At 41.9% G+C, this 11,009-nt stretch overlaps 1 protein-coding gene across 1 annotated transcript; it reads left to right on the forward strand.

The window, feature by feature from the left end:
• Nucleotides 1–1,685: 1,685 nt before the first annotated feature.
• On the forward strand, nt 1,686–7,148 carry LOC124256603. The gene is made up of 2 exons (XM_046690584.1): nt 1,686–1,802; nt 5,948–7,148. Exon 2 carries the CDS (start codon nt 5,968–5,970, stop codon nt 7,132–7,134), a length of 1,167 nt encoding a protein of 388 aa, XP_046546540.1. The 5' UTR covers nt 1,686–1,802; nt 5,948–5,967; the 3' UTR covers nt 7,135–7,148.
• Nucleotides 7,149–11,009: the final 3,861 nt, after the last annotated feature.

Below are 11,009 nucleotides of genomic sequence, written 5' to 3' on the forward strand. Positions count from 1 at the left end.
ATGACGCTCCTGTGTCCGATGACTCCGCCATCAGCGGATGTTCAGTTCCACTATAATTTCTATACCCGTCGTTCGATCCTTCATTTCTATAATTCATATGAAAGCTCTTTACAATGCACTTCTAACGACGTATGACACGTACATATTTTGCAACGTGCTACACACATCTGAAGTTGCCGCCGCTGTATAGACAATGAAGTGCAGACTGATGCTATAAAAGTCCGTGGTGTCCCAACGGCACGGCTGCATTTACTGCGGTAATGCTTCTACATTAGCTTATAAGCACAGAAGCAGAGATTACACAGGCACACCATTGTTGCCCTCAGCAATTAATTCCACTGATTGAAGGTATTGTCGAGTGTGTTGATGGATACTCTCAATAGTTTCCTGAATTACCAAGAACACATTTTGTGCTGGTCAAATCTCTGTTCTGCACTCAGATATCGATAAGATTTAAAGCAAAAAGCGAAAACCCGAGAAAGTGAGTGAGTGAGTTGGGTTTTATGCGGCCTTAGGCAATATTCCAGCAATGTCATGGCTGTGGAGACCAGAATCCGGGGTTAAAGCGTCCGTCCGGGCTAAAGCATGATGAATGGACGCTGTAACCATTAGTCTACCCCCACCGCTCCGGAAACCCGGGATATGACTTCCAGTTTCTAAGATCAAAACAGCCACATCATTCATCCCCGTAGGATGTACATAGGCCAGTCACCAAACAGCTGACACGAATGAAGCGCTAACTTCCAACAAAACACTAAAATACATTGTACATGCCAACTGTAAAGTCCACACCCAATTCAAAGCCCATGGGATTTGATCTCATGCAAATGTGGAGTATACCGCAGAGACTCCAAGCTTCTCTATACTATCATTAGTTATTGGAAACAACGGTTGGTTGGTTGGTTGGCTGGTTGGTTGTTTACGCCGCACTCAGCAATATTCCAGCTATATGGCGGCGGTCTGTAAATAATCGAGTCTGGACCAGACAATCCAGTGAACACCAGCATGGGAATCGATCCACGCAATTGGGAACCGATGACATGGGTCAACACAGTCAGAGAGGTTCAGCAAGAAACCCGATCCCGTTAATCGCCTCTTTCGACAAGCATGGGTTATTGAAGTCTGGGATAAGTTCCTTGACTATGTTTAATGATCTTAGAAGCGCCCAATTTAATGCATAATTCTCAAGTACATGTACACAGGATATGTGAAGATATAACATGCTTAGTTTTCAGCTTGTATTCACGAACATCGATATTTACTTCACCATTATATTTTTGGGGGAAGCATTCCTTGCATGTGTGAGCTTATTCTTGTCTTTATACGATAATACTAACAAAACAATATGTATGTGAGTGGCAAAATATATCTATCTCTCAACACCATATACATCTGTGGAGAATTCACATTAAGACCAGGGGTACAATCTCTTCATCGAAATGAAAGAAACTCTCATTAACCAATAAGAGAGAAAGCTCATGTTTCAAACAGTTGGGGCTTCCTGTTGTGTTTGATTGCACTGCGCAACACTCACGTATCAATAATACACATCGCCGGCAGCAGATAGTACCGGTGGTGTCTGTCAATAATTAATTACTCATTAAACGAGAGTGCATTAAGTGTTTCAGATGCTGATGTAAATGACCAGATGACCATACGCATCAGCCAATGCTAATCAACTGGAATATTCAGCTGAACAGCTAACACGACACATCCATAACACATCAGAGTGTTCCCCCAAACAGAGAGGTAGTTTCCGTTACAGCTTGGAGTGGCAAGGTACAGGTGGCAGTATATCACAGGTCAGTGCAGAACTTTATTCCCTTCAAAAAATTGTAATTGAGGGGCCCGTTCTTCTAACAAGTGCTATCACTCACGGTTGTAGGTCTCGTATTGTAGAATAGGGTCCCGATCCACAAGCGTTCGTAACGTTACGACCTGTCGTAACTCTATAGATTACCATAGGCTTACGTAGCTGTCGTAGCGTTAAGGGCCCTTATTCTCGAAACGTTCGTAGCCCTAAGAATTCTTAACTTTGATGGTAGCCAATGTGTTAAGAATGGGCTTAAGAAGTTCGCAAGGCTACGAACGTTTCGAGAATAGCTACCCTGGACCCAGGAAACTTAGTTACGGACTTAGTAGCTTTATGAATAGTTATCTAAGTCTCAGACTTAGCTAAGTTAGATTTCAAAAACTTATGCTTTGACGAAAGATTAAATACCAGTTTCGTTATGAATACGGTCCAAGAATCACTTGGACAAATGTATGTCTTACGATCCAACTCAGGGTTGAGTTGTTAGAATGTGTAACATGGCGGATTACGTCTGTGTATTCAGAGTATTGACGGATAGATGCGATACGCAGTACACTACGGTTTTAACAATTTCATAGGGGCCATTCGGGATAACGAGGGATAACAATATATGGATGAACAACTTTATTACAGTAAGAACAACGTTAAGAGGATGTTCCCCCATATATTGTTATCCTTCCTTACCACTCCAACTTCTAAATGCCTCTCAAAGAAGTTACCAATAGGCCTAGTTCGTTATAACTGAAGCTCGCTGGACGCTTTTCGACTAAAAATAAAAATAACCCAGTTCGTTATATCAATAAGCTCGTTATAAACGTATTTCTGTGTGGACATTTTCTGATTATGTCGGTGTTTTAACATCCACTCACTCACCAACTTTACATTTAATGGTGTCGTAATACGATAGAAAATAAACTGCTGTGTAAGAATCGGAATTTCACGGATCAAACGCAAATGGTTTTGAATACGCCTTTGGCAACATATGTTTGTGTGAGAGCAGTGTGAGGTGGATTGGTGTGTGCGTCATTAACTTGCTTGACTGCATAGAGTCGTACCCAATAGTACACAACACTGCTCATGTTTCAAGTCACTGGTTGGCCTGTTCTGTTCTATCTGAGCCCCAGAACATAAAGGCACTCACATACACTGTTATCGTGCCTGTCAGCAACACATTATTTTAGCAGCATTTCCACTAGTGCATAAATCGAGATTCGTTTTTGAACTAACAAACATATTACCAGAGGTTACCTAAATATGTTAGCATGCTTTATCTGCCGCACTGGATAGTTAGTTAGTTAACCTTGTTGTTACCATACGGCAGGTATGATCATCGTTCAAGAAGTTTCAGGATGGGTGAGTTTCTCGAAGGCTAGATGGACCTGTATTTACGTGGCAAGCGGTTAGATTCTACTTGCAAAGTGTAGGTTAGATACATACGTGGATACTTTAAGCCAGGTTTCAACAGTATTCTAGATTGAAGGAATACAACAGGCTTCTTTAAAGTTAATCAAAAGTGACCATATTCGTGGGTGAACATTCTGGACATTATATCTAGATCCAGCCATTTATTTTATGGATTGCCAATCCTATTTGAAATCTGAAATATGCATATAGCATAATATAGTATATATCGATGATTCAACCATCTTTTGTACTGAGTCAAAAAAGAAACTTCACATTCTTTCTTCAGGGCACTATAAAAGAACAAGAGATGGTAAGATGGTTAAATTGTTATTATTGCATTGCTGAGATCTGTGTGATGTACTCGATCCACTGACAGTGCCATAATCAGTTCCATTAGGCTACACCGCCGTTCCAAAACATGGGTATACAGAATGTCAAGTCACAAGAATATAAATGCCAAATTTCTCAGTTCATTATCGTGTATGGCCGCCCCACGCATTCACCACTGCCAAACACCGTCTCCTCATCGACTGCCTGATGCTTGTGAACACCTGGTTGGGGATTCTGTGCCATTGCTCTTGCAAGGTAGCGCCAAGTTCCTGCAAATTCTGAGGTTTGTTCCTAAGACCCCGAAGCCTTCTCCCAAGTGCATCCTAAACGTGCTCTATTGGATTAAGGTCAGGGGACCTCGATGGCCAGTCCATGACGTTGATTCCAGCGTTTTGAAGGAAATTTCGTGTCAACATCGCAGTATGCGGCCGAGCATTATCATGCTGGAACTGTAGACCTGGGCCATGAGCCGCCATGAAAGGAACGAGTTCAGGGGTGAGCACCTGGTCGCGGTAAGCAGTAGCTGTGAGATTTCCTCGGATGACCAGAAGTCGGGAACGGTTGTTCCCACAGAAAGCACCCCACACCATGCAACTTCCGCCCCCGAATCTGTCGACTTCCTGTACACAACATTGGGCATACCATTCACGACGTCGTCTCCAGACTCTATGCCTGCCGTCCGCGAATCTGAGGGTAAACCTGGATTCATCGCTAAAGACGACTCGATTCCAGTCTCTCTGGGTCTGACGGAGGTGACGGTGGGCCCACAGCAGACGTTGACGTTGATGAAACGGCGTCAATATTGGCCCACGATATGGACGTCGAGAATGGAGATTGGCAGCCCGCAACCGATTTCGAATGGTCTGTGAGGACAGTCGACCTCTAAACATCTCAGCCCTGGTTCGTGTAGCCGGCAGAAATCTGTCACGTAGGTGACGTAGAACGTGGACGACCCGACCTTGGGCAATCAGAAGTGGAGCCAGTTTGTTGTAGACAACCTCGCAAGTCATACACAGTACGACGGCTGCATCCCATTCCCAATAACTGATCTTCCCGCTTGCAACATGCCAACGGCACGTTCACGTTGCACATTTGACAATCGTGGCATTTCAAGTTCCGTTAGAACTGTGGTTTGAAAGGGTTTTCAATTCTTGAGGCCACTGCAAACACGTGCATATGAAGAAAACTTCGATGCGAAGATCACGTGATCGACTGCACGTGCAAATCCTGATTTGGCACTAACGTCATTTGCACGACGAATGGATGGGTTTGAGTGGGTTTTGCTAACGTTTTTCTAGAGTCGAAAGATAGGGATCCCATTTCGGATACATAGATGTATCATCAGAGAAAAATTATTCTTTATTTTTCCAATTACATTTTGTGAAGTTTCTTTTTTGACCCAGTATATTTTGGCTTTCGAGATTTCTGGGTTAACCTGTGCGAATTCTATTTGGAAATTTCTTCGTAATACTCTCCATCGTATATAGACTGCAGCCTCGTTGTATCGCAGTAATTGACATGTCCGTAATCGGAAATAGAACTGTGAATTTATAAGGCCTATTGTATTGCGAATTCTGATTAATATGACGTATAATCAACATATTTGTGAAACATTTATTACTTGAACTTCGATAGTTTTTCAGCGTAAACCATTAGACAAACGAAGTTTTCTTACTATGGCACGCGGAACAAGCAAATGTAACGAATCTAAATAGTTATAATGTTAAAAATATTTTGGAATTTCATTATGTCATCATGTATTTAACCAAATATCTGAAACTTCTATTCATTTGGATACAAGGTAACAATAAGTTAGCAACATTTTTTGCCGCCTAAAACCTCAACATACAATTTGCTGCCGTGTGCAGGGTGAAGTTGAACAATACGTCACTTCCTGGTATAGTTGTAGGACGGAAAATATAAAAATAATCTTATAGTTGTCGCAGAATTACTCTTGGCGAAGTAAATTTTGATTCGAGCAAGATGCAATGGCGGTAGGGGTCATACTAGTTTCAAAATGTTCCAGAACTTACTTCAAAGATGAATATTTTTATATTTCTACGATTAGACATGACATTCGAATGATATCAATGACTTTTCATGAACGATGAATATTCTTGTGCGTAATTTGCATATGTAAACAGCCGCTGCGGGGCGTGGTGTTTCTGCTTCTCCGATGTTTTCACGTGCCTGATGAATGCCGCGATTCAACGAAGTCCGCATATACTTAGCCACATTCAACTGTCATCATGCTTGGGGCAATCTATTCAGACTGCAGGCCGCATTTGTCAATTTGTCTGTTATCTAACCTTTGTCATTAATGTTAGGATTCACAGTGGTGTTACATCTTCCATGCAGGCATGTTACGTTTGTCTGTTATCTAACCTTTGTCTGTTGCAGAGAAAACTACCAAAGCTGGAATGATGCCACTGATTTTAAAAGTGTTGATCCTCCTGTTCCTTGTTGCGTTCAGCGACAGCAGTAACATCACAGTATCATCGTCGGCAACTCATAGAAATGTCTCCTCACCACCACCAGCAAAGCCAAGGAATCATAACAGACCAGGAATCGTCACCGCCGCCACAGTAGAAAGAACAGCATTTTATGTTAATCTTATCCTAAAGCCCATCATTTGTTTTTCTGGTTTGGTGATGAACGTTATTGGATGTTTCGTCCTTCTACACAAATCGTTACGTCACTCATCCTACCGTTATCTGCTGGGTCTATTAATAGCTGACTGTGGGTTCCTCCTCTGTGGAATCCTGCGCATGCCCACGGATATATCAGCGGAATATGACATCATGTATTCTAATTACTTGTCATCTGTTCTTGATATTCCAACCAAGCACTACATAGAACTCGCCTTTTCCAAAGTGTCTGCAATCACCATCTGTATTTTGGCTCTTGAGAGACTGATTGCTATATCCTTTCCGCTCAAGGCAAAGACTTTCTTCCTTGCTCGGTATTCGGGCAAGATAAGCGTTGCTCTGTTTTTCATGGTATTTATGTTGTATGTTCCGAAACTATTTCAAACGCACTTTGTTTGGAGTTTCAACAGACCATTAAATCGGTCTGCATTTATCATTCAGAAAATAACCTACAGCGAACCGACGCTGTCATTTATGACAAATTACGACAAGTTCGTATTTAACATACTGATGATATACATTACACCGTGTCTTCTTCTGGTATTGAACATTGGTATCTGGGTTCAATTAGCTGTAATCAGACGTCGACGAAAGTTCCTCTTCGGTACTGCTGAACAGGAACAGTGGAAAGTGACCTTGACCTTGATGACGATTTCAGTGTTTTTTGTAGTCGTGTATATTCCGTTAATCTCTGTAAATGTTCTCGAAATACATAATCCACGGCGATTTAGTCGTAGAGGTCCGGAACGCCATTTCAGAAGCCTGGTAAACCATTTGTCGTCTCTCGGCTGGACCATTAACTCCGCTAACGACTTCATCATCTACGTCATCACCAACGTCAAGTTCAGAGTCACCTTAACAAATATGTTTTGTTCAAAAAAAGCACAAAGGGACAACGTCAGCACAAACACGCCGAGTCTGGATCAGCATGGCCAATAGTTCATCACACGGTAAACAATCTTCACCAATAGAGCCCAGCGAAAGAGGGGCGGTGAGGTAGTCCCGTGGTCGCCCGTCACAGGAATGTCCGAGTTTGACTTTCTACATGGGTATAAAATTGGCAACCCCCCTTTGATGCTCCGCCGTGGTAGTGATGGAATATTTCTAAACCAGCTAACCCCAAGAAACACGGTATAATGGTAGCACCTAGTAACTACACAATACTAGGGAAATATGCCATAGCATCCCAACGTAGAGAAGAGAGCAGGATATCGATTGGGCATGCAGACAGACTCAATACGTTGGTGGTTTATGATAATTATTACATTGAGTCTATTTAGTGTAAATGTTGTCTCGTTCCCTATTATGCCGTAGTTGGTCAATCTATGAATTGTTCCAATAAAGTATTCACATTGGAATCTATGGTCATAATAAATTGATTGATTAATTGATTGCTGTTTAATGCTGCACTCAGCAATATCCCAGTAATATGGCGGCGATCTGCAAATAATCGAGTCTGGACCAGACACTCCAGTGATCAACATCATGAGCATCGATTGGGGCAGAATGAGATATGTCAAGCCACCCGAGCGCTTTTATTATGTGTGCATGAGCGAGTTTACTTTTACGCCGGTTTTAGCAATAGTCCAGTAATATGACGCGGGTGACACCAGAAATTGGTTTGACACTTTGCACACACGTGGGGAATCGAACCTAGGTCTTCGGCGTGAAGAGCGTACACTGTAACACCACTAGGCTACCCCATTACCCCGTGCCTAGTATAAGGAGAGATTAGTTGTGGTATGAGAACCCTGAAGAACTCCGTCCTGGGCGGCATGGGACATCAGCAACAGCAGCCCTGATCCATAGATCACCAATGGTAATAGGTGTGACCGACCTTCAAAGGACATCATATTGTATTTCAGTTGACGTTTCCAGGTAGGGAATACGTTCCATTACTACAAAATCATTTGCAGTGAGGAAAGTATGAGTTAGCTGTGGGTTTCAAAGATCCCTAAATCTGATAAAAACAATATTTCAGTCTCATGTCTTGCAATAATCTAGCTCCATTTGAAGCTTATCCAGAAAGGTTTTTGCATCGAATTGCGACAATGGTTGATGAATAAAAAATTAAAAATATCATTTTAATGATCCTCGGGTTTTCCATGAGAATCGCAGATCTTACCAATCACCCCTCGCAAGTTCATAACTAGCTCTAAATCCCTGCAGTTAATGTAATTAAAGGAAGTGTCAGTAAAACATACACATAAAGAACATACATGTAGTTAAGCACTACCTAACGTATCTCACGATTGAATGAGCCCCGATCTTAACATCTTGGGACATGTTTGATCGTCTTGTGCAACAAAGAATCTTCCTGCACAGAACTTGGCCCAGTTGGAAGCTGCTTTACACGAGGAATGGCGTAGACTGTCCCTTCAGAGGATCAGGAGGCTGACAGAGGGTATGAGGAGAAAAGTGCGGCTGTCATACAGTCACATGGAGGTTACACTCGGTACTGACCTTCAATCGTATAAGACACGCAAAATGACAGTTTGAATGTTCACATTCACCAATATATTCAACATTAAGCATTCCAGGGCCATACTTGTACAGACATGGTTTGTGTGGAAATCAGTGTTTTTTTTCTATCAATTTGTCGTTTTTCATGAGTCAACGGATCATACGGGTCAGAAAACTCCTTTTTATATACGTGTTGAAAACATATCACTGCTAAAATACAGGGGTGCTTCATTAAGTTCTTTGTGTATATATGAGGACAAGCCACGTCATAACATGGTGCACGTCTTTCTACAACTGAAGTAGAGGCAGTGGGGTAGCATAATGGTTAAAGCCTCCGCTCGTCACGCTGAAGACCCTGGGTCGATTTCCCCACATGTGTACAATGTGTGAAGCCTATTTCTGGTGTCCCACGCAGTGATATTGCTGGAATACACAATTGCAATACGTCTTAGATTTGTACGGGCTGTACAGTGATCTGATGTTCTGTATTTTGCTGTATTAGGCATGCGACAAACCTGTGATCGGGTGTTCGCATCCGGTACTAGCAATGTTGCTGTTTAAGATATCGAAAACCTACACCAGTATTATGAATTAAGATCGGGAAGCCTAACTCTCTCCCGCTCAATGTTTCTGAACAACTGAATATAACTGATATATTCCAATACCCGACAATTCAGTTGGCCTAACATTCGGTCTTGGCAGCATCTGGATGCTGGGTATCCCATTGTGTCGGGACAAGTGAGCTAGTTATAAGTCCTCTTAAACAGCATTATCATTGTACCACAGACTCTAAGCTTTATTTGACGGGAATTTCCAAGGTGACAGAAAAACGATATAATATAGGTACTGTCCTGAAAAGTGATTTTCACCACGTGAATATACTGGTAACAGCACATAAGTTCACAGTGTGATGATTTGTACTGTTCTGCCATTCTGTGTGAGCAAAGAAATCTGAAAAAATGTAAAGAAAACCCCAACCTTCACTATATCCCATAGTAATGACGTTGGTGACGATAATGCCCACCCTGCTAGTGTTTCCTGGGATGGTACGTAGTGGAGTTCAAACAATCATTGCATCTAGCCGCATCTACGCCGCACTTAGCAATATTCCATCTATGTGGTGGCAGTCCGTACATGGAGCTTCATCTAGGAATTTGGGTATATACAGTATAAGAATGACAGTATCTATCAACACATTCGCCAATACCTTCAATCGGTGGAACTAATTCCTGAAGGCAGGCAGTGATGTTTATGTGTAATGACTTCCCCTGTTTATCAGACTGAGGTAATGTTAAAGCATTAACGCAGTAAATGCAGCCAAGCCCTTGGGACACCACAGACTTTTTGAGGTATCAGTCAGCAATAATTCTCTATACTGTACAAACAGTCCAGCAATCAACAGTTATATGGACGGTAGGGAAAAGGGGATAGGTCATGTGTTGAACTACAGATCACGATGTCACGTGGTACATATTAAGGGTGGATCGAGTGGTTGAACACGGGAGACATATCAACCTGATAATATCACTAAACTAAGCTGCCTATCTGTAGACAATGGTATCACAAACAGTTTCGCCACTTGAACACGTGTCAGAAAAACGGTCGCGTGTTCATAAAATCTTTCTTTCCGCACTTCAAACATTTATCCTTCTAAGGCCATTTAAGGAGAAATAACACTGTGTAACGCTTGTGTCCTAGAAAGGAGCTCAGAGATATAATTTCATACAAGAAGTAACGTATCTGAGCAAAGTGTTAGACATTAATTGTTCTTGGTTTGTCACTGGACGCCTGTTAGAACTGTAAGTAAGGCTAATCGGAGGGGGTGAGAAAACTAAATATGTCGGTCTCTGTATTTCTCGAGTAATATCATGAAGAACATTTAGATAAGTAATGGCACCTCAGGGTACTTGCTTGTGTCCCACCTGATCTGTTTCTCTGTGCGTAAGAGTTGGCGTGTTAGATCAGATTATTTATATCAAAGGAACAAACGACCCCTTGCAAAAGGTTCACTCTCAGGTACGTTCATGACCTTAGCCGTGTCTCTTCTCAGAAAGATCTATACATATACACTTCCAAAACAGTAGGGGAACTTCATTGTTACTTTACGATTGAAAGAATTGGGACATATATCGGAGTTAATCAATGTTGATATGATGATAATGAATGTTTTGAGAGTGCATCACCACTTGCACTTCCTTATGACCATAGTTGTTTGTACAGTAATCGCTCTTGAAAAAATGATTGGTGTATGACGTGAAATTTGGATTTGTACGATTTTCATTTTCGAACAAAAAACCTGGCAAGAAACAAACATGACATCTCATGCACGTGTATAGGGCTACTGCGTTGTG

This window comes from Haliotis rubra, unplaced genomic scaffold, assembly GCF_003918875.1.
Source record: "Haliotis rubra isolate DU_JTF1 unplaced genomic scaffold, ASM391887v1 Scf1163, whole genome shotgun sequence".
Lineage (NCBI taxonomy): Eukaryota > Metazoa > Mollusca > Gastropoda > Lepetellida > Haliotidae > Haliotis > Haliotis rubra.

What these genes read in the sequence shown, in the direction of transcription:
- LOC124256603 (XM_046690584.1), top strand. Translation starts at nt 5,968, where the DNA reads ATGATGCCACTGATTTTAAAAGTGTTGATCCTCCTGTTCCTTGTTGCG.